This window comes from Rhinolophus sinicus, linkage group LG07, assembly GCF_036562045.2.
Source record: "Rhinolophus sinicus isolate RSC01 linkage group LG07, ASM3656204v1, whole genome shotgun sequence".
NCBI lineage: Eukaryota > Metazoa > Chordata > Mammalia > Chiroptera > Rhinolophidae > Rhinolophus > Rhinolophus sinicus.
The window spans coordinates 514,827-538,371 of record NC_133757.1 but is presented as its reverse complement, the minus strand read 5'-3'; the positions used below and the strand labels follow the sequence as shown (position 1 = coordinate 538,371).

General features: G+C 58.9%; 1 protein-coding gene across 2 annotated transcripts in view; it reads left to right on the top strand.

Annotated features, from left to right (window-relative positions):
• Positions 1-23,545, top strand: part of INPP5A (inositol polyphosphate-5-phosphatase A) — a 168,719-nt gene that overhangs the window by 132,454 nt on the left and 12,720 nt on the right. For both annotated transcript variants that reach the window (XM_019728303.2, XM_019728304.2), the window contains exons 10-12: positions 15,769-15,864; positions 15,967-16,041; positions 21,366-21,439. In XM_019728303.2, coding sequence (XP_019583862.1) covers positions 15,769-15,864; positions 15,967-16,041; positions 21,366-21,439 — 245 coding nt within the window. The remainder of the gene's footprint in view (positions 1-15,768; positions 15,865-15,966; positions 16,042-21,365; positions 21,440-23,545) is intronic.

Sequence of the window (23,545 nt, the reverse complement as noted above, 5' to 3'; positions counted from 1 at the left end):
CAGGAGGCTGGGAGGGGACCCCACGCTGGGCACCGGATCTCGTAGGAGCATCTGACGGGAAGGTGGGCACCACAACCCTCTCCTTTTCCAAAGTCGGATCCAACAGTTCCTGAGAATTGTGGACAGCGGGGAGGAAGCTGGTGCCGGCACAGCATGTGATCTCCCTGGACCACACCCTGTGACGGGCACACAGCTGCTCTGCCGTGAGGCCCGTGTGTCACCTCCAGGGCGCCCGTGTCTGCCTCAGCCTCGGACGTGCATAGCCTATTGAGAAAATGATAAGTAATTTCAGAAGTGTTCTCACCACTGCAGACCTGACTGTGCAGGGAGAACTGCGTGTGTGGTGTCCTGGGTCCTGTGACAGTGACCACAGGCTGGGCGGCTGAGCACCAGACATCGGTCCGCTCACAGTTCTGGAATCCAGAAGTCCAAAGTCAAGGCATCCAGGGCCGGGCTCCCTGTGGAGGCTGTAGGGCTGGTCCTTCCACCTCTTCTGTTTCCTAGTGTCCTGAGCGTCGCTGGGCACGTAGCCGCCCAGGCTCTTAGGCCCCCCCACACCTCCCTGTCCTCATTTTTCTCACATGAGGCCCCCCCCTAAATCCAGGATGATTCTGTCAAGACCCTGACCTGATTACATCTGCGAAGACCCTTCTTGAAAGTCAGGTCACGTGCTGAGGCCTGTGGGCGTGAATTCTGGGGACGCTCTCCAACCCCCTAGTGCCGATGACATCTCCTCCCACCAGTGCATGGACTAACTACTTACTATAGAACATGTTTCTCGGCCAAAGCGGATGTAAAAATAAATTCAATGAGAAAGACCAAATTCCCTTTGTTGGGGATTAATTTTGGTAGCATTAGTTAAGCTGCTTATTAACTACTGAGTTTTAAAGTACCAGGAAGCACCTCTTGTGGCAAATCAGGGTCTGTTCATTGGCGTGGCTCACTTCTTAAAAGGGTTTCTAACTGTAACAACAGTTACTGGAGATTTTGTGGAAACCAAAGAAAACCTGTCCAGACCTTCCCGAGAGGCTGAGTCAGGCAGGAGAGCCGAGGGCAGGTCATGGGGAAGACGCGAGGAAGGTGTTCGGGACGGCCGGCTTGGGGCCTGGGGCCGGTGGCCAGCCAAGCACCAGCAGCCCCGGCCACTCTCAACGTGGCCTCTGACGCCCTTCCCTGTCCTCTCATTTTCTTCCACATTAAGTGTTGGATGAAGGTGTGACAGGGAACACCAAGCATTGCTGCCGCATCGCGTCCGCTCCCAGCGGGTGAGGCGCAGAGCCTCGCGCCCTGGCCCAGGGTGGCTGTGGCTTCACGCACCTTCCGCCTGGGTCACCTGAGGCGTCACACCCACATCGCCCCCCTGAGGGATCCCTGCAGTTGCGCCCCTGAGACATGTGGGATGCTGGCACCCCGGTCACAGCCTCTCCGTGACACAGACGCAGTGACTAGCAGCACGTCTGGGCTGGACCCCCGAGGGCGACCCCCGAGGGCCGCGATGTTGTGGGACGGCCTGGGAGGCTGCGTGTGGCTCCTCTGCTGGCCACACGTTCACATTGCAGCCTCTCCTCCCTGCAGTGGGCAGTTGGGAAAGAGGCCTCTGAGCAGAGCAGGCTCAGCTGCTTTTCAGCGGCCCCCATGGTGCATTCTCTCCTTTCTGGGCCTGGGAGGCTGTGACACTTTAAGTTTGTCACAGTATCACCATCAACCGCTATAAGTGCTGGTGTCCTTCATCACTGTCCAGCAAGTATTTCCTGCGCGCCTGGTGGGGGGCCGCTGCCGTCTCAGGATAGGGGTGGACGCAGGGCCCTGCCGGCCTCGCGGTGATGGCCCTGGGTGCCAGGAGAGCCTGGGTGGTGGTCTGCCTGCCAGTGGCACTACCCAGCTCCCCATAGCCTGGGGGACATTGTTGAGGGACACAGTAGTGTCCTGGGGGACACAAGTGCCCTATCTGCCTGTTCAGTTCCACCTATCAATTCTGCTCCAACTCCCTAGAGTCTGAAAAGCAATGTAGGACAAAGTTCCCCCAGGAGCTGGCAGACGCCCTGCTCGGAGGCATTTCCCTTTCACAGGACAGCTGTGCTAGGAGCCCAAGGGGACTGTTTCTCTGGGACTTGGTGTCAGTTAGCCAGAAGCCAGCAGGGCTTATTGAGGAGTGGGTCCTGCTGTGGGTGGGGCCTCCTATAGGGTGGGGCCTGCTGTGGGTGGGGCCTGTTTAGGGGCGGGGCCTGTGTCCTGTTGGGTCTCAGACGCTGGTCTGGGGCCACCACTGACAGGCAGACAGTCTGTGTATACAGGGGAGACACAGCCCTGGGCAGGCACTGGGGTGTGGACTCCGCTTCCTCTGTCCCACCCCACCAGGGGCTCAGCGGGCCCTCTGCTGCCCCAACCAGTCTGGGTCTGCACCTGGCACTGTCCCTTACTCCTTCTGGGTGGGCAGGCAGACCTCCCTCAGCAGTGAGCCCTCTTTCGGACACTCACGTTTAGTGCCTGTAGACCGGGTTCTGGGGATGGGAGAAGGGCCACACTGGCCTCCCCTCTGCGTTCTTGGGAAAGTCTGTGTTCTCAGCTTGGGCAGATCACCCTATAAGTGGTCCAATCGCCCAGGGCAGCATGACAGGTGCCCACGTGCCTCCTAGCCAGTGCTGTCGTGTGTGTGGTAAGAAGGCCTAAGGTGTCGTGATGGGGACACAGAGTACTTTCTTGTCTAGAGGTGGCAGGTGCCCTCCCTCTTGAGGAAGAAGGCCGAGGTTACGTTTTTGGCTCAACTAGAAGCCACGCCTGGTTTTGGTTTTCCTTGCTGAGCCCCCCTAGAGCCGCCAGTTCAGCCTCCTGGTGCTGGGTGCTGGCTGCGCCTGGTGGGCACGCTCCTCAGGGATTAATTCAGTCCGTCCTCAGACAGGAGGGGCCTGTGAGCAGAGGCAGCGTCTGTCCCCTGCCAGTGCAGCAGGACGGGCTCCAGGAGGGCACAGGCGGCCCAAGGTGGAAACCTGCTGCCATTTGCAGGGAGGGAAGCTTCCGGACCTGCAGTCCTACCTGGCACCAGCCTCAGACAGAGGTGCTGCGTGTGAAGTGAAGACCGTCCCCCAGGAACTAGCAGCTTCGCATTTCAAATGCAAATTAATACAAACATGCTCATAGAGCAGAACTGGGACGATACTGTGATCAAATGTGGTGCCGCCTAAGCCATAATTAAAACATACACAAATTAAACACAATTACCATGGACCATCTAAGGGGCCATACATCGTGAAACTAATTAATAATGAAGCCTCCGCTCAGCCCTGCTGGCAGGATCGCTCAGAGGGTATGTTTTATGCCTTGCGCGGTGGCAACTGGCAGCTGGGGCGCTCAGCTGGCCGCAGTGACAAAGAGTGACAGCAGTGCCAGGCACTCCCGTCTCTGTGTGGCCCAGCTTCACGCCCACCTGCCGTCCATCACCACCCGACAGTGATGGTGATGGATGCGTTTTTGGAGGCTGGCAGCCATTTTTAAAATCCGGTTGCCAGTTACTGACAGGTACACGTGTGTTCAGGTGCCAGGTGGACCCGCTGAGAAGCAGGTCCTGTGAGGGGCACAGACTTAGAATTAGTGGTCCTCCGGGAGGCACTTGTCTGCAAGAGGGGTACCAGGCACTATCCCAACAGCTGGGGGTCCCAGCACTGTCCCTGCCGGCCATGGAGGAGGACGGAGGGAGGCAGGGCAGACGTCACAGCACTGTGAGTGGGCCAGGCCTCTGGCATTGTGAGCTCCTGTCCGAGACCACAGACATTCCTGCAGCCCGGCCTTCTCCCCCCAGGGGTCCCGAAGGGCACAGCCCCACTCGGCAGGAAGGGCATGGCCGCCCCATCAGAAGGCCGACATGAGCTGATGCTGAGCTCCACACGCCATGCTGGCTGGCATTTGGTTCCCGGTCACCTTGTTGAACCAAACCCCAGCCAGGCCTGCGCACCCCAGACCCCTCGGCCCACAGACTCAGTGGACATAGGCCAGGCCAGGCTCCATCTCCGGCTCTCGTCAAGGGCACTGCGGGCAGAGTGGCTGTGCTGCTGGCTCTGTGCCTTTGCCACTCCTCGGCCTGGGGTGTGCCCTGCCGAAGCCCACACGAGACCAGGGCTGCAGAGCGATCCCAGGAGGCCCAGGCAGTTTGCCGTCCACGAGACAGAGGAAAGGGCCACCCAACTCCACCAACCCCCATAACCCCTGGCAAGCGTCAGCAGTCGTGATGTTTGGCAGTCTGAGTGGGGGTCAGTGTGGACAGGTCCACGCTGATCTCCCTGGCCCGGCCTGCACGCCAAGCGTCCTGGCAGCCAGGGCAGCCTCCCTCCCGCTCTGGACGCTCTTCCGGAGTAGACTCGTGGGCTGTACTTGTTCTGATGGATGAGGTCAGGGCTGCCTGAGGGACCTTGTGTGAGGTGCGTTGGCCAAGCCGTACTTGTCTGTTTCTTGATTTGAAACAATAATAGAATTATTAAATTAAGTCATTAAATTTACTTTTTAATTACTGTTTTTAAAAAAGAGACCTTTATTTGGTCTGTTTTGATATAGGTCCTATGACAATCAACCAAAAAATGAACCATAATTTTATGCCTAATTATGTTGACTATCCTGGGTTTTACTTGAGGGGACTTTCTTCCAGAAAGTTTGCTTTACAAATATTAGCCCGTATTTCCAATTGGTAGATTGATGTCAAAAGAATTATTTCCATAATTGTAGAAAAAGAAGAAAAGAGACCAAAGCATTTGTGACGTGCGCTTCTCCTGTTGGAGGAGCTAGAATTTCTGATGCCCGCCCAGCTCCGGTGCTCACTGGTCTTTGGCGAGTGTTTCTGGGTTGGCTGGGCGCTGCCTCCTTGCCCCCCTCGGGGCTTTAAGGATCAGAGCAGGTCTTCTCTGCCAAAGCCCCGTGGGGCACAGTGCCACGATCGTGCCCAGTGCAATGTGTGCCGCACGCACACACCCCACCGCACGGCGCTGCACAGTGCACTTGGCTCTCTGGAGCCTGGCAGCTGCTCAGTGGAAGGAAGCGACGGGGGTGAGGGTCTGTGCCCTCCCCTCCCTGCGGGGTCTGAGCCCTGGTGTCAGTGGTTCCCCCAGCCCGGGCCTCGCTGCAGGCACAGACCCTGCCATGTGGCTGTGCCAGTCCTGGGAGCCAGCCCTGGACCAAGCTGTGTGTGCCCAGGCACCTGCTGGGCAGGACTCAGGAAGCCCCCGTGGCACCTTCCAAAAAGATAGGCTGAGCTCTCCTGGCGTGAGAGCTCCAAAACGCTGCGGGCTTCACAGGTGCCCGGACGGGTGCCGCCCCGTGTGGCCAAGCTGTCGGCAGTTAGCAGGAGCGGCCTGGGGACAGGACATGAAAGGGTCTTTATGGCCTGTTGTTGTTCTGGACAAACGACAAACAGTGGACAATGTAGAACAAAGAGGACGAAGCCGCCTCCAACGCTGGCAGAGCCTCGTGACGGCGCCTCCCGTTAACTGTCGCCTGCTCCCCAGCAGCCCCCCCCCCCCGCCGCCCGCCCCGCCTCCTGCTCTCAGTGATGTCAGCGCATCTGGCCACAGAAACTTTCTCAGCAACCATGAAGAGGTTTCCCTGCTCCTGGGAAAATCTTTAGGAAAGGTGGGCCGTCTCTGGGGAGTCAGAGTAAGGAGAGGGTGAGGTTTCGGGCCGTTCCTGCCGGAAGCAGCGGGCGCCGTTCCCGAGTGCAGAGAGCTCGCCCTGCGTGCTCTCTCCTGCAACCCGTCGTGTCAGCCCCACCGCGCAGCCCTCAGGTCCACCCAGGACAGTCTTCTCTGTCGCGGGCAGATTGCCCCGTCCCCAGCCAGGGTGCTGGTCCTCACAGCCCTGCCCTGCGACGAGTGTGGGCAGCCAGCAGTCACACCGCTCCGGCAGCAGCCAGGCTTCCCCGGGCCTTCTCAGAGGCTCTGCGTGCACGTGTGTGTGCCTGCGTGTGCAGTGAGTGCATGTGTGTGCACATGTGTGCTCCTAGCATGACAGTAAGAAGGCTGAAACACTGGCCAGACTTCCCTTGGGATCGGGTACGTACGTGTCACTTAGTCACACCATTCTGTCACAGGCTTCGTGTGGCACTGGTGTTGTCCTTGCTGTGCTAAGTGGAGGCCTTCCCCCTGCGAAGCCCCCAGTGGCCTATGTGGCAGTGCTGTCCTCTGGCTGTGTGGACCTTTGTCCCCAGCACACTGCACTCTGGCCATGGACGCCTCTGGGTACTTACTTTTCGGGGTGCAGTGTGTGTCTGCCCCAACGGGGACAGTCAGAGAATTCCATGGGATCCCCTGTCAGAGCATCTTCCCTCAGGTCCCTAGGTGATTGGTGACCTGGGGAGCTTGAAAGCCCGACTCTGTTTCCTACTCTTGACTAAGTGGCTTCCTGATTGTTCTTCCCCTTTCTTCTCCTTGAATAAGTCTAGGACTTGGAATAATCTCTGGGGACGTTAGTCACCAAGAAAGAGTCAGTCACCGCGGCCATCATGCTCACCTGATGTTCCCAGAACTCAGAAGGGGTCCAGGGGACCAGGAGGGCTGTTTATCACAACCGCATTTCTGATTCTCTGAACCCACGTTGCAGGGCCCAGCACTGAGGCCTGGGCTGTTGGTGGGAGCAGGAATCTTCTGAGCTGCTGCCTCCAACCCCTTCACTCCGGGGGTGCCAGGCCGCCTGGTGCAATGTTCAGGGAACTGGCGCACCCGACACAGCAAGACACAAGTCGGCCTGATGAGCAGCGTTACTGGGAAACTGACTTGTAGCGTCAAAGACCATGCTCGTCCTCTAGAGTGAGCTCTGTTTTCCGTGTCCCTTGGAGGATTTAAATGTAAAAGGTAGTGATGTGTCCGTTCACTTGTTACGGCCGACCTGGGTACAGTACTGGGTCTTTCTTTGCAAACCATCATTGGAAACCCTTCTGTTCCTTTCTTTGGTCTCTGCTGCATGACAGATGTTAGACGGGACTTTTATATGGAGGCCTTTTTTTATTCTTAGACATTTTATGGCTAGATTTTCACCAAAAATAGCAGGATAACAAGAACAATGGGGTGGTGCTGAGTTTCCTCCTGACGTGCCCTTGGCTGGTTTTCCAGTGAGGAGCTTTCTACGCAGTTCAGTTCACTGCATGGTGGTCACTGCTGAGGGGCAGCTTAGTGATTTCCGGGTGGTGGGGGAGAACAGAGGCCCTGACTCAATTCCAGAGAAAGGGGAGACAGACCGTCTTGGTGTTGACAGCGTGGCACAGCCTGGCCATGCAGGGCCGTCCAGCTCAGCTGGGAGAACAGCTCCCTGTGGGACCTGCCAAGTAGGCTGTGGCCTCAGTGGTCCCTGCTGGACACACAGCACAGAGCAAGCCAGAGTCCTCATGCTGAGAACCGGGCGCTGTACCCCTGGAGCGTGAGGCTGTTGTCAGCAGCTTCTTGCTGGGACCCAGTAGCTAATGCTGTTACTGCGCCCGCTGACGCCTTCTGTCCCAAGTGTGGACATCCCGCTGGGCCCTAGGTGCAGCCAGGGGGCAGGACACACTGGTGGCAGTAGGGATCGGCCCAGCGTCGGGTCTCCAGGGTTTGATGGAGAAGCCGTGCTCCCAGAAGGTGACAGGCACTCGGCTGTGTGCCTGGGAGCTGTGGCCAGGAGCGAGGCTCTGAACTGGCCATAAGGCGCCAACAGCATTCAGGCGTGGCAGACAGCTGAGCTCACGCCCATTCTGTTCCCCATTTTGTTTCCTGGTGGATGGACCCAGAGCAAAATCCTGTGTGAGTGGACAGAGCTCGGGGAGGCCCCAGAGGAGAAGGCTGCCGTGCCCGTCTGTTCCCAGGCTCGTCCAGGACCCATGGCCACCCAGCCCCATCACAGCGGCACACGCGCCCCTCACTGACCATCTCCAGGCTCTGTGTCCAGTGGGACGAGGCAGTGACCGCCTGGGGAGCAGAGCCCCTTCTGACTTCTGGAGGCATTTCCAGCCTCACTCCTTCCATCTGTGAGTCTGCCATCACAGCTAGACGTGGGCTAGTCACGTTCCTCCGTGCCGTGGCTTTTTCTGTCCTTTGGTTGTCGCTGGTTTTTAGGGAAGTCTCAGAGATGATGGCACAGGTTTCAACAAGCGTCCTGAGAAGCCAGGAGTGGGTAGATGGCAAGGCTACGCTCACTGGCGGTCAGACCAGGATGTAGAAGCCCCCACGCACGTCTTCTTCCTATGTCTGGAATCCAAGGTGACCCGACAGGTCCCTGGCCAAAGGAAGTGTGTCACCCAGGTCAGCGCTGCCGAAGGTCCTCGGAGCTTACCCTCGGGGGCTCCTTGTTGGCCCCTTTACAAAGCCGTTGCAGGCACTGTTTTTAAGGCCCATTTCTTTTACAAGCTTTTCCTTTCAGAGTTTCAGGAATCAGTTCCTAAACATCTGTCTGTGGCTTAAATCAGCACCGGCCAGGCCAGCCATGCTCGCGTCCCTTTGTCCCCTCGCCTTTGTTTCTGATTTCATGCTCTCAGAGGGGCTGCATGTTTTTCTGCGTGAAGTTGTCAGAGGGATGAAAGGTCTGGAGCAGGGTCACACTTGGAGGGACGGGCGTGAAAGGTGGTGAAATGGTCTTCAGGACCACCCACCAGCCCAGCCCGGCCCAGCAGAGGCTGGTGTACCGTGCAGACATACCTGCAGCCAGCTGCACAGGGACAGGGGACCCTCGCCATCCTGAGGTCGGGGGCACCCCGGAAGGGATGCCAGAGCCCTGGGACTGTGTTTTATGGGCTGTTCCATGATGTGAAGCTCTCCTGGGGGTGTCCAGGTGGAAATGGGCCTCACTGGGTCATTTCCTTCAGGCCACAGTTTGGAAACCAGAAAACTCTAATTGCTTAGGACACGCTAGAACACGTGCCTCAGTAGCTGACTGTCGAGTGTGGATGAACCGCCAGCACCCTGCCCCCCATGTGGAGGGATCCAAGCAGAGGCTCGGGTGGTACAGTGGCCATGTGGTCCCAGGCCCAAGTGCCACCAGACACTCCTGTGCCTTAAACAGTCTGCAGACATCCGGCCCGACTGGTTTCCTCTGCCGACCGAGGTCAGGATGAAACCTTGTCCCCACCTCTTTGTGCAGCCATGACGAGTGACGGGTGACCCCGACACAGTGGCCCTGCTCAGCCCTCCAGAACACGCCGCCCGGCTAGACACAGCAGTGTGTGGCACCCGCGAGGTCCAAGCCGTGTGTCAGGGCCCCCATCCCTCGGTGCGGATTTGGGAGGGGGGTGTGGCAACCAGTGGTCCAGGTCAGGAGACCACACTGATGGATTGTGGGTGCATCCCCACTGCTCCTGGGGCTCCGGAGGGACAGCAGCCTCTTCCGAGCCTTTTGATCCCAGTCAGGTGGCTTTGCCCACTGGTCACACTGGACCAGGAGGCCTGCGTCCCCTCGCAGGCGTGCTCCTCAGAATGCATTCAGGGGGCAATGACCATGTGCTGAGAATGGCCTGGGACCCTGTGGCTCTCGGCCAGCCTGGGCCCATCCCCACCAGATGGGGTCTCCTAGCAGGAAGGACTTCATTGCTCTGTGAACTAACACTTGGGCTTGTCTGCGTCAACAAAACAGGAATGGACTGTCAGCTGCCAGGATGGTCAGAGGACTTTCCCTGAGTGGCCGTGAGCCCAGCCTTCCTGTCTGCAGTCACACTTGCCTCAGTGGGCCTCCCACAGTGGGAGGCAAGGCTCCGAGTCGGGGTGTCAGGTCCCCTGACATGGCCCCTCTGTGTCCCGGGTCCTCCCTGCACTGGCCCTCAGTGGCGTCTAGAATCTGCATTGTGGCCTGAGCCGGGCTGAGGACCCAGAATCCCCTGCAGGCTCCACAGGGGGCTCCTTCTGACTCCGGTGCAGAGGGAAACCCAAACACTGCTCTGGTCCACGCATGGCTTTGCAGACAGGCAGAGCTAGCCACGCAAGCACGCACAATACATACGCTGCTCCCTGTGTTTTCTTGGGGAGGAGAAAAGGTGAAATGGAAAGGCACTGATGGTCTGTCTGCCTCTGAGAAGGGAAAGAACCCCTGGGCCCCTGGGTGGGGCCTGTGCCAGTGGGGCGATGCTGCACTGTCCACGGAGCTGCAGGAGGCCGGCTGTGTCCCCTGCGAGCCCGTCACCTCCCACCTGACCACTGCCCCTCCCTGCCCCTTCTCCCAGCCACAGTCCCCAGGCTGCAGACAGGAGCCTATGTGTCCACCCCTCCCCGACTGCCCTGGCCTTTCCGCAGCTCTCAGAGGCTGGGCCCACAGCACCTGCAGCCCCTGCAGCACTGGTGCCACCTCCGAGAAGCCTCAGACGCTGCCACCACCTGCCTCGGTGTCTACACACCTCACCCCAGGTGCGCAGGGACACACTCGGTGCCCGCCCGATCCTGGCGTGTGGGGGCCTCGACATTGCCACCGCCGCCACCTGTGACCTTGGTCCTTAGGAGACGTGTGATGGCTGTCGGGGGGTGGGGGGCACTCGGCGGCTGTGCAGTGACACGCAGGGAAGCCTGCCTGGGAGATCGCCGTCCCCACCAGGTCGGGAGTTGTGCTGGCTGTGGGTGGCTGCCGAGCACCCATCCGCCTGCGGTGGCTGCACCAGGGATGAGCATTGCAGCCTCTGCATCTAGAAACAGCAAATAAGATGAGAAAATGCGGCCCTGCCTGTGCCCCCTGCCGTGTGTAAGTTGGGTTCCTGATAGACGCGTTTAGGTCTCTGTTTGTGTGTTTTTGCTGATTCTTGCAAACACGGACCAAATCTGTGGCACAGAACCTGTGGGACTACTTCCTAACGAAGGCAGCTCATCCTGTGCGTCCTGTGCGCTGACACCCTCCATGTCCCCCAACCAGGCTATTAGAAAGGCTCAGAAGGACATGGGACTTCCCTGCAGGCTCCCAGCCCCAGGCCAAGTCTGGGTCCCTGGGGTCTGTTGCTCCTCGCCCTCCTCCCTGAGGAGGCTCAGGAGGCACAGGCTCCTGTCTGCCCAGTGGGCACAGGGCACATGGGAGGGCTCTGCCGTTAACAGGATTGCGTGGGAGCATTGGTGACAACTGAGTGGGAGGGAGATGGGACAGATTTAACTCCTGGGACGCATGGGACCAACTGCACATGTGCACCTCCAACTGTGTGAGTCAAACTCTGCAAAGGACACGGGCCCTGGGGCCCTCCCTCCTCACCAGTTTCCCAGGTGACAAGAAACCCAGGAACTTTGTCACCCACGCCACAGGTGGACAGCCTTGGTGATGGTAGTCCTTTAAATTCCAAGAGAAAAACACGGCGCGAGGAGTGTCAGCCAGATAAGTGCTGGGCCACGTGTGGCTGCCAGTAATGAAATACATCTCGTGGCTCATTTAAAGCAGCCTTTGGGGTACTTTTCTCTCCTTTCAAAGGAGAAAATCCCCGGCTAAGTAGGTGAGGGGAAAGGCCAGGCCTGCACGTCTGTATATGAGTGGACGGACCCTTGAAAGACGGTGGCGTGCCTGGCGGCCGGATCACTTCTTTAAAACCCTGTGACCCAGGAAGCTGGGGGAGTGTGTGGGCGGAGGGTGTGGAGGGAGGGCCCAGAGCTGGGCCTGACGCATAGGTGGCCCCAGTGTGTGCTGCCCGCCCGCGGCCAATCAGATGTTGATCCTTTGGGAGCCGCCTGAAGAGGCCAGATAACGCAATTTTATAAAAAGTTTTCAGCAGATGCCTTTGGGAGAAGGACCATGAATTTCCTGAATCAGTGTTGGGTGGCTTCAGTGGCCGCCTGCCTGCCAAGCCCTGTCCCATTCAGGGAAGGCCTAAGCCACTTAGACACATTAGCATCTGGATGGAGCTGGCCCTCCCGCCCACGGCCCCTCTGCTCTGATTGTGCCCCGTCCTAATCCTCACCCGATGGGGTCTCCTAGCAGGAAGGACTTCATTGCTCTGTGAACTAACACTTGGGCTTGTCTGCGTCAACAAAACAGGAATGGACTGTCAGCTGCCAGGATGGTCAGAGGACTTTCCCTGAGTGGCCGTGAGCCCAGCCTTCCTGTCTGCAGTCACACTTGCCTCAGTGGGCCTCCCACAGTGGGAGGCAAGGCTCCGAGTCGGGGTGTCAGGTCCCCTGACATGGCCCCTCTGTGTCCCGGGTCCTCCCTGCACTGGCCCTCAGTGGCGTCTAGAATCTGCATTGTGGCCTGAGCCGGGCTGAGGACCCAGAATCCCCTGCAGGCTCCACAGGGGGCTCCTTCTGACTCCGGTGCAGAGGGAAACCCAAACACTGCTCTGGTCCACGCATGGCTTTGCAGACAGGCAGAGCTAGCCACGAAAGTACGCACAATACATACGTCGTTCCCTGTGTTTTCTTCGGGGGAGGAGAAAAGGTGAAATGGAAAGGCACTGATGGTCTGTCTGCCTCTGAGAAGGGAAAGAACCCCTGGGCCCCTGGGTGGGGCCTGTGCCAGTGGGGCGCATGCTGCACTGTCCACGGAGCTGCAGGAGGCCGGCTGTGTCCCCTGCGAGCCCGTCACCTCCCACCTGACCACTGCCCCTCCCCTGCCCCCTTCTCCCAGCCACAGTCCCCCAGGCTGCAGACAGGAAGCCTATGTGTCCACCCCTCCCCCGACTGCCCTGGCCTTTCCGCAGCTCTCAGAGGCTGGGCCCACAGCACCTGCAGCCCCTGCAGCACTGGTGCCACCTCCGAGAAGCCTCGTACGCTGCCACCACCTGCCTCGGTGTCTACACACCCTCACCCCAGGTGCGCAGGGACACACTCGGTGCCCGCCCGATCCTGGCGTGTGGGGGCCTCGACATTGCCACCGCCGCCACCTGTGACCTTGGTCCTTAGGAGACGTGTGATGGCTGTCGGGGGGTGGGGGGCACTCGGCGGCTGTGCAGTGACACGCAGGGAAGCCTGCCTGGGAGATCGCCGTCCCCACCAGGTCGGGAGTTGTGCTGGCTGTGGGTGGCTGCCGAGCACCCATCTGCCTGCGGTGGCTGCACCAGGGATGAGCATTGCAGCCTCTGCATCTAGAAACAGCAAATAAGATGAGAAAATGCGGCCCTGCCTGTGCCCCCTGCCGTGTGTAAGTTGGGTTCCTGATAGACGCGTTTAGGTCTCTGCTTGTGTGTTTTTGCTGATTCTTGCAAACACGGACCAAATCTGTGGCACAGAACCTGTGGACTACTTCCTAACGAAGGCAGCTCATCCTGTGCGTCCTGTGCGCTGACACCCTCCATGTCCCCCAACCAGGCTATTAGAAAGGCTCAGAAGGACATGGGACTTCCCTGCAGGCTCCCAGCCCCAGGCCAAGTCTGGGTCCCTGGGGTCTGTTGCTCCTCGCCCTCCTCCCTGAGGAGGCTCAGGAGGCACAGGCTCCTGTCTGCCCAGTGGGCACAGGGCACATGGGAGGGCTCTGCCGTTAACAGGATTGCGTGGGAGCATTGGTGACAACTGAGTGGGAGGGAGATGGGACAGATTTAACTCCTGGGACGCATGGGACCAACTGCACATGTGCACCTCCAACTGTGTGAGTCAAACTCTGCCAAGGACACGGGCCCTGGGGCCCTCCCTCCTCACCAGTTTCCCAGGTGACAAGAAACCCAGGAACTTTGTCACCCACGCCACAGGTGGACAGCCTTGGTGATGGTAGTCCCTTTAAATTCCAAGAGAAAAACACGGCGCGAGGAGTGTCAGCCAGATAAGTGCTGGGCCACGTGTGGCTGCCAGTAATGAAATACATCTCGTGGCTCATTTAAAGCAGCCTTTGGGGTACTTTTCTCTCCTTTCAAAGGAGAAAATCCCCGGCTAAGTAGGTGAGGGGAAAGGCCAGGCCTGCACGTCTGTATATGAGTGGACGGACCCTTGAAAGACGGTGGCGTGCCTGGCGGCCGGATCACTTCTTTAAAACCCTGTGACCCAGGAAGCTGGGGGAGTGTGTGGGCAGAGGGTGTGGAGGGAGGGCCCAGAGCTGGGCCTGACGCATAGGTGGCCCCAGTGTGTGCTGCCCGCCTGCGGCCAATAAGATGTTGATCCTTTGGGAGCCGCCTGAAGAGGCCAGATAACGCAATTTTATAAAAAGTTTTCAGCAGATGCCTTTGGGAGAAGGACCATGAATTTCCTGAATCAGTGTTGGGTGGCTTCAGTGGCCGCCTGCCTGCCAAGCCCTGTCCCATTCAGGGAAGGCCTAAGCCACTTAGACACATTAGCATCTGGATGGAGCTGGCCCTCCCGCCCACGGCCCCTCTGCTCTGATTGTGCCCCGTCCTAATCCTCACCCGATTGAAGTCGGCCAGGCTGATTTGTGACACCGGAGTCCAAAAGCCACTTTGGGGGTTTGACCCGCTGGCTGATCTGTGCTCTGAGTGTTGGGGCCACGCCCGCCTCCTGCCTCCCGTGCCAGGCAGTGCGAGTCCCTCATCCTCAGAGGCCTTGCACGGGGTCTGCGGGGCTCACATCCAGGGCCTCTCGCTGGAGGGGCGCTGAGCCCAGCTCCCTGAGGAGGACGCAGGAAGGACTTCACCAGGGCCGCTCAGAGAGGTGTTTCTAAACAGTCGGGACTGGTTGTTGTGTGGCAGTGGTCTTTTCAAATAAGCATCATCTAGCCCTTTTTAAGAGAGCAGCTTCCCCGAGGTATGATTTATGTGCAAACCACACCGTGGTTTCCACCAGGCCCACCAGCCCCAGAAGCCTTGCTCCGCCTGTGTCCCACTCCCACACCTGCACTTGTGGGTGATGGGACTTGGCAGCCTGTGACACGTGGGGGAAGAGTCTGCAGGAGACGCGAAGGGGGACAACAAGCTGGGGGAGAGGGGACCATGCACTCAGCCACTGGTGTCTGCTCCCACCTGCTCTAACGGCCCCTGTCATTGGCACGTCCTCCCAGCAGGTGTGGGCTGGATCCCCCACCCTGTGAACACCGAGCATGGGGTGTCTCACAGCCCATCCAGAGGCCCGTGTGTCCTCAGTGAGTGGTCACTCAGTGGGCGTGTCCTCAGTGAGTACCTGTCCCACACCCCCTTTGTCTTGTGTTCTGAGCTCCCCAGCATCCACGCTGACATACCTCTCGGAGCCACACTGCTCTCTGGCGAGAGACTCTGGTGGCCAAGCACGCACACACCCAGGCTAAGACCAGAATTTTCTAAATAAGCCTGGATTTCGTATAACTTTTAGCCAATCAGATGGCGGCCTGCTGTTTGTGAACCCGGGTGCCAGGCGCGCGAGCATCCCCGCTGAGCGGCGTGTCCCTCGTGTCCCTCGTGTCCCATGAAGGGAACAGCTCTTGTTCTTCCCTTTCCCCTCAGGTGTCTGGTGCCCCTGCCCCAACCCCCAGTGTGGCCTCCGTCCTCCTTGGGTCACCCCCAGCCCCTTGTGTCACCTTCTGGGTCCTGTCCAGCTGCCACCAGCCTGTCCATGGGTGGGGACACCACCAGGCATGTTGTGACTTCACTGTCCCTCTCCTCCTCCACTCGGGCTGTTGTGAGCAAATCCCCCTGCGCTCTTCCCGGGTCTGAGCCCACGCAGCTCAGCTGAGAAGCCCAGGGGGCCCCGGGTGGAGCAGGGGGCAGGGGCCACTCTACGGCCGCACAGCACTCAGCCAGGACGCTCGTCCAGGACGGGTCTGCATTTGGGCTGTGGGGCTGCCAGGCTCTTCTTCCTGTTGAGCCACCCTGGGGCCCTTGACACAGAATTGGAGTGAGGAAACGGCAAGGTCTGGGCGGGAAGTCAGGGGCCCAGGTGACTGCTTTCGGGTGGCGTGGCCCCGGGGCAGCCAGGCGGGGGACCCTCCCCTGGGACTAATTCCTTCGCTCTCCTGCAGACTCTCTGCGCCAAGGCCACGATGCAGACGGTCCGGGCCGCCGACACCAACGAGGTTGTGAAGCTGATCTTCCGCGAGTCAGACAACGACCGGAAGGTAACCCGCGGCCGCTGCGTGCCGTCCCGAGCGGGGCGAGGGGACCGTGCACTCAGCACTGGGGTCTGCTCCCCCTGCCCTAACGGCCCCTGTCGTTGGCAGGTGATGCTGCAGCTGGAAAAGAAGCTCTTCGAGTACTTCAACCAGGAGGTTTTCCGAGACGACAACGGCACTGCGGTGAGTCCTGCTTCGGCCGTGCCACCGATGCCCCCGTGGCCTCGTTTCCTGGTGCCGTCACAGCCCAGGGGGCCGCTTCTGAACCGCCCATCACTCCTGGAAATCACACAGCATGTTGCCACCGTTTTGCTGCGAGGCCTCCCTCAGCTGTCAGCCAGGCAGCTTCTGGGCCAAGACTCCTCGACTCACCTGAGTCTGTCCCCCCTCCCTGTCCCCCACCTCTCACCTGCTGCAGGGGCCCCCTCACCCCCCTCCCGGCCCCGAGTCCACCCTCAGCGTGGAGCCCGGCCAAGGGCTTGTCACTCACCCACTGGCCGAGGATAAAGCCTGGCATCCTGACCGCCCCAGGCCTGGCTTCCTGCGCAGCACCCACCAGTCAGGGCACCGGGTGACCTTTGCGTGGGCAAACACTCCAATCACCCTGTGCCTGGGGATCCTTCCCTCTGCACCGGCCAGTTCATCTCACCTCCTCAAGGAGCCTGGTGAGGTTGACTGTCCCGTGTCCCCACAGCGCCCACCCGGCTGGGCCTGGAGCACTTGGGGCAGAGGAAAGAGCCCGAGGGCAGGTCAGCACAGGCCGTGGTTGGATGTGTCACCTGGGGGAGAAGCACCCAGAGATTCGTGCTGCCGCCCTGTCCCTGGGCAGCTGTGTGGCCGTCTGAGCTTGGAGAAGGCCAGGTAGGGGTGGGCTTGGGGGGCCCCCAGCACAGAGACCACCCCTCAAAGCTGGGCCATGCGGCCACCAGGACGAGCAGAAGGGAAGGCTCCCTGGGAGACGAACAGTGAACACGAGGGGTGGTGATGGGGCAGCCGAAGGGCCAGAATGTTCTGGAAGGAGCAAAGAGACTGGTGAGGAGGAGGCGCCGTCCGTTGAGGGAGAAGCCGGGCCCGCGGCTGGGGGCACAGCCAGGGCACAGAAGGCCGTGCTCTAGAAACGGGCAGTGAGGTCACGTATGGGTCCCAAGTCACCTTTTTCCTCTTTTAGCACTTAGAAGATGTGTGATGACCATTGGAAATAACAAATATTGTTACATTAGAGGTAATAAACCTATTTCTGTATTTAGTTAGCTTATGAAATTGGGTGTTTTTTGTTTTGTTTTGTTTTGTTAAAATTGAGGAAAATTAGTTTGAATATTCAGAGAAACTTCTGACTTTGATTCCAAAGTCAGAGAAAATCTAGTAGAGTTGAAGCAGGGAGTAGACTCCCACGTGGTCGTTTTAGAATGGCCCACAGACGCCCCTGTGTCACGTCAGAATCTCGCGTGCGGAAGCCAGTGTGCCTGGGGACCTGGCCTTCACAGCATGTCTCCTGTGGGTCCTCCGAGAGCCAGTCCCCCAGCGGCGCCTGCGGAAACGGTGGCTCCAGGACCCCGAAGGCTCACACCAGTGTGCGTGCGCCATGCGGGGCCCTTAGCACGTCGAGGGCTCAGCCTCCCTGTCAGTCTCATGCAGGAAGCGGCGTGGCCCAGTCCACCCCGGGGGACAGGATAAATGGTCTTCTAAGCCATCGGAGATCATCTCGCCTCCATGGTGAGACACGTGGCACCACAGCCACTGGAACAAACGACCGTCTACAGGATGGATGTGCCCACGCCAGATGCAGCCCCCAAAATCCATCGCATCCTTCATCACCCACCGGTCTTGTACCCGTCTGACAGAAGTTTAATTCAGGCTGGCTCCGGAAAATAATTATTGTATTTTAAGAGTAGTAATCACTGGCCAGGACATGATTGAACGTGTCCATGCCTATTGACTTTTTCTATGATTTATAGCTTTGTTTAGTCGATATTCCCATCGAAATTGTATAATTAATTATAAGTGTGGCTGTCAGACTGCAGGATGGAGTGCCCTGGCGAGGATTTGCAGAGATTAAATTTTCCTTGGCTGTCCCGGCCAGCCTGGGATTTCCACGGAGCTTGGCCTGTGGATGGAGATGTTTTCTGTGTGTTTAGCAGCTGCTCGAGCTCAGGGCACATTGATTTTCCGGCCCTTTTTCTTTATCAGCGTGGTGTCTCTGCAGTCACAGTGGAGTGTGTGCAGCTGGGACAGTCCTGACAGATACATACGATCCGCCGGCCGCTTTATCATTGTCCACACACGCCCTGCGCTGTTTTTCACTTTGTAATCAAGAAGAATGTTTAAGATACATGCGAAATTGGTTATCATGTTTGTGAAAAATCTCAAAGAGATACAAATTATCGTTTCAACAGAGATGCAACATAATTTCTAATGAGAAACATCTCACATCTTTAACTGCCTGCAGCAGTGCTCCCACCCCCATGGTTTGCGCAGGCCCTGGAGCCCCGGGCACCGTCTCCATGCTGGTCCCACAGCCGGAGGGTCCCAGCAACCTGTCAGAGCCAGGCAGCAGGGACAAGTCGGCCCCTGGCAGCTAGGCTTGGGGTCTGATGGGCCGGTTTGGGGTTTATAAATAAACTGCAGCATGCAGGTTTGCATCTGTTTGTGTAGACATGGGATTAACCTCTGCCTTCCCCCAGCTGGAAGGTCCCGGAAGGCAAAGAGCCGTCTGGTGTCATCCACGGCCTTTGCCCGCATGTCCAGCATAGCCCCTCACCGACCACCCTGGACTTGAAAAAGTGCGTGTTGCATCGGAATGAGCTCCATGTTAACAGATGGGGAGGTCTTCTGACCCACAGGCGCTTAAAGAATCGTCTGCTCAGCTCGGACCTGCCGTTTTATGGTGGAGGGCTGGTGTGTGGGAACGCAGCAGCAACCAACCAGACAGGCGAGGGGGGCGCCATCAGCTCAGGTGCCGTCAGCACCATTGTGCAGAGGACGGAGAGATGGTGGGGTGCCCACCAGAGTCACACCTGGGGAGGCGCTGGGGCAGCAGCAGGCTGAGGAAGCTTTCGAGGGCGGAGATCTGACTGGGCTCCCACGGCCGTGTGCGTGGCTGCAGCTGGCGAGTCGGGGCAGACCTGCTGTCCGCAGCCTTCTCTGGGGCTTGGTGCTGGAAGCAGTCATGGCGTTCCGAGCGTTTCCTTCACTGTGTGAGGAAGAGCCTTGTAACTTGTGAGGCCACATCCTGAGTGTTTGTGTTGTGAGAGCCGGTGTCCTTGTCGGCTCTTTCTAATCTCCTGGAGGGCGGGCCCCACGTTCACGGTCACCTGCAAAGCCTCCTGCAGATGAAGGCCCACAGAGGACGGCCTACCGTCCCAGGCGCAAAACGCATAGGGGCACAATGCAAGTAGGATGGACCCTCCAGATCACCAAATATTTGCATGATTGATATAAATTATAAAATGTTTAAAGTGAAAGGATCAGAAACATAAATGAATACCACAGCCTGAGAAAAAACAGGCAGAGTAGAAGCCACACAGCACCTCCAATGAGCAGCTCTGGGGTGGGTGTGGGGCAGACGTGGCTGAAGGATGTGGGACCGGTGGCAGCGCTGAGGGGTGACCCCAAGTGGCACCACAGTTAACAGGGCCACGCAGTGCCATGTCTGGAAGGTTGATGACATGAGGCTGGAGCAGGATGCGTCCACGGGAAACAGTGGGTCATGACTATAGAGAGAAGACAAAGTGACCTGAGGAGAGCGTCAGGTGACCCTATGAGAATGACACTGGCCACAGGCTCCCCAGGTGGCGACAGAGGCCAGATGACAATGGAGGGATCTGATGGAAGAGCCGAGAACACACAGCCAACTCATCCTGCACAAATGCCGCCTGACAAGTGAAATAAATCACATGTTATCCTCTGTGGATAGAGTGGCCCTGCGAGCAGACCCCCAGGGCCCCGGACGCTGCTCAGGAGTGAGCACGCTGGTGTCGGGTCCCAAACACACTCGGTGGGTAGAGGCATCCTTCGTGGGCTATGCGTGTGTGGCGGTGACATGGCCATCGGATCCAAGCTTCAGCCACCGCTGCAGGAGGTGACGAGCGTGCACGGGACTTACTCTCTGGAATGTTTCTTCTTTAGGAGTTAACTTTGGGAGAAATGAGATCTGGTGACTGGGTGGGGGCAGCACTCTCCCAGTGCTTAAAGCGCGACATTGCTGTGACGGAGCTGCCCCCAGCAACTTGGCTGGGTGGCCCCTGCCCTCCCGGGGTCGTCCCTTAGATGCCTGCTCTGGTCCCTTCTGGGAAGCCCAGCTTCTGACCTCAGGGCTGGCGGCTCCTCTTCTTATCGACCTGCTGAGGCCACAGGCAGCCCACTCAGGACCCAGGGCCTGCTGTTCTCTCTGCTCTGGGACGGCTGGGAATTCAAGCTCTGGTATGATCTCAGTGTTTGCAGGAGTGTGTGTGCGCGTGCGTGCATGCATGGGTACATTTGTAAACACATGTAATTGCATGTGTAAGTCTGGGACCCATGCAGACCCCACGTGCACACCTCCCCTTGCCCGGCCCCACTGACAGGCTCAGCCAGAAGGGAGCTAGAGATCCCCCCCACGTGGAGGCAGAAAACCATTTGGTGCTGTGAAAGCCCAGCTTCCCTGCGCCCGCTTTGCCCCACACCCTCCCCCAGGCCAGGCAGGGTGTGAGGCTCTCTGTCAGGTGTCTATGAGGGTGTTTGTGAGGTCGAGGTCAGGCAGCTGTGTCTGAAACAGTCCCGTGTATGCAAAAGCAGCTGTGGCTTATGTGTCCTGAAGCGCAAATGTCATGAGCAGCTCCTGTCCCTGTGACCAACCTGCAGGGGACCAGCCCCAGGGTCGCTGGCCTGGTACAGGCGGGTTCAGTGGACAGGGCTGCAGGCAGGTGCTGAGGTAGCAGCCTGGCACACAGGCAACTACTGTGTCACGGCACTGCCCACTGCATGCTTCGGGGGTGACGGATGAGGTGGCAGCAAGGGGAGAGGACACGTGTGGCTTTGAGGGGAGCCCCTGCATGATGCCCTGCTTCCATCCAGCTGTGAGGGGGACATAATGCATCCCGAGGGTGAGTGTGGCCAGACGCTGCAGTGGCACCCTTCCCCTGGGGGACCGTGCCCTGTGGGGCATGCAAACACGGGGCATTCTCTGTCAGCTTCCTAGACAAGGCCCACACTGCTTACTGACTTAGTTTGGGCAAAACAGGAGCCGTGTCCCCTCTGCGAGGCACACTGCCTTAGCATCAGGGCACTGCTGAGGTGACACCCATGCCTGTGTGTTTGAGCAGAACGAGGCAGCCGCGTGGCTGGTCAGCAACGGGCAGTGGGACGCCCACAGCCTCACAGGCGCAGGGCTGCAGGGCGCCCACAGCTCCCTCGGGTCACGACGGACGTGTTCCTGGGACTTAGAAGGACCACCACGCCCCCCAGAGACCTCTCGGTGCCTCCGGAGAGGCCAACCAGTGACTGTATTGTCTTCTGTTTCTTCTCTGCAGCTCCTGGAATTTGACAAAGAGCTGTGTGTCTTTAAGGACAGGCTGTATGAACTGGACATCTCCTTCCCTCCCAGGTAAGAAGCGCTGCTTGCGGATCAGCGGCCACTGTTCTGTCGGTGGGGCCGGTGCCCCTGTGCAAACGGCTCCTGCCCTTCAGAGAGCAACGGGTGGTTCTGTCTTCTTGTTATGAAAAAAGACACTTTGTCCAACGTGCAGAGGGGCGCCTTCTCAGATTTGCCTCCTGGGGCCACGCAGGCGGCTGTGTGTCTGGGTCTTCCTGGGACTCTCGGGACCTGCCACAGTGCAGGGTCTGGGTGCGTTTTTCATTCTGTTTGTATCTTTCTCAGGCACATCAGCTTTTGCTGTGTTTTGCTCTGACGTTTATAGAATCTGGAAATCTGTGGCAATAACAGTCTCTCCCCTCTGACCCGCATGGGGGAGGCGCGGCCCACAACGGAGGCCCAGGGCCTCCAAGGGCTCTGGAGTCAACAGACAGAGGCCGTCGACAGGAGTGGCCTGTGGGGTGGGCCACCTCGGAGGCCTTGCTGGGCATTCTGGGGAGGGCGTGCTGGGGACACGGCTGCCGTCCCAGGACCCCTCCCAGCCCTTCTCCTTTTCAGGTCCCACGTAGAGATTCTTATCACTCGGGTGGAGATGGACCTGGGGCATGTTGGAGACATCTAGAGTAGGTGTGGGGCGGAGGCGGAGAGCCCGAGAACGGGGCTTGTGTGCGGGGCCTGCACAGAGGTCAGAAGGGACAGCCCTGTATCGAGGACCTCACGGCCTTTCCCGCTCTGTGAGGGTGACCCCTCGGTTCCTGTGCCACATTCCAGTGGTCGGACGTGTGAAGACTGGAAGGGGCCTCCGCTGTCCCCTGGACGGGGAACATCCTGCAGCTTGTGGACCCAGACCTGGGCCAGAGGGCTGGGTACTCAGAGCTCAGGGTTGGTGCCCAGCCGGATGGTGTGAGTTTCAGGGGCCAGAGAAGCGTAGGGTTGGTGCACAGGCTAAGGTCTGGGCACCGTGAGGAGCGAGTCGGCAGGAGGGGCGGCAGGACAGTCGCCGCTGTCCAGTGTCCTAGCCGAGCGTGCTCCCTCACGGCTCTGATGCTGCTTTAAACATGCGACAACTGTGTGTCCCAAACCATTTGGAAGCTGAAGACGTTCCCAGGGATTTGTTCAGGCTTCCGCTTCCTGTGGGTGGTTGACCAGGGATCCTGAAGGGCCTTCCCGATTTGAACAGACTCACAGATCTCTTCCTCTGCTTTGCTGAGCTGGCCGAGGAGGAAGTGGGCCCAGGAGCCACAGCGACCAGCACATGGCCCTGTGGACATGTGCGGACGTGTGCTGGCATCTGCCTCTCAAGTTTCTCCCAAACCTTGTAGCCTTGAAAGCCACGTGGACGCAGGGCACAGAAGGAGCCCACAGGGCCTTGTGGTCAGGGTGGACACAGGATAAGCCCGCCACTAACACTGGGCAGCACAGAACCCTGCCCATCCACACCTGGCCTGTCGTGCGGAAGGACAAGCCAGCCGTGGTCTCGGGCTGCTGGTCCCTGGGTGGCAGGTAGAGGAAGTACAGGCCTCCTTGGGCAGGTGGCTGTGACCAGCTGTCCCCTACAATCCCACCCGGATGGGGGAGGGTGCTTCGGTGCCAAGTGGGGGGAGCTTCAGAGAGCCGCCTGGGTGTTGACCATGGAAGTGCCTCCTGCCGAGCCCCCGGCTGCCCAGGGCACTTGGGACAGACCAGCTGAGCCTAAATCTCCATGGGGTTTCATTGGTTCATGTGGTAGGAGAACGGCCCCCAACAATGTCCCCACCCTCGTCCCAGAACCTGTGTATGTCTCACGTGACGTGGCAAAAGGGACTTTGCCATGCGAGAGAGCCCTTAAAGCAGGGAGTGTCCTGGCTCCCGGGCCCTGTCTGACCCGTGGTCCTAGTGGCGGAGCTTTGGGGCTGGAGGAAGGAGCTGAGTGCAACGGCTGACCTCTGCCCACAGGCGCTGGTTGGCCAATTGATTTAGTTTCCAGATGTCTGCCCTTAATTTGGATATCACATTGTGGTTTTCAGTGATGGACGTGTGAGGAGAAGAAAGGCAGGGGTGTTCCAAACTGAGCCATCAGCTTTCAAGTTCAGGGGCCAGGTCACAGTAAGAACTAGAGTCGACCTCTGAGCCCAGCCA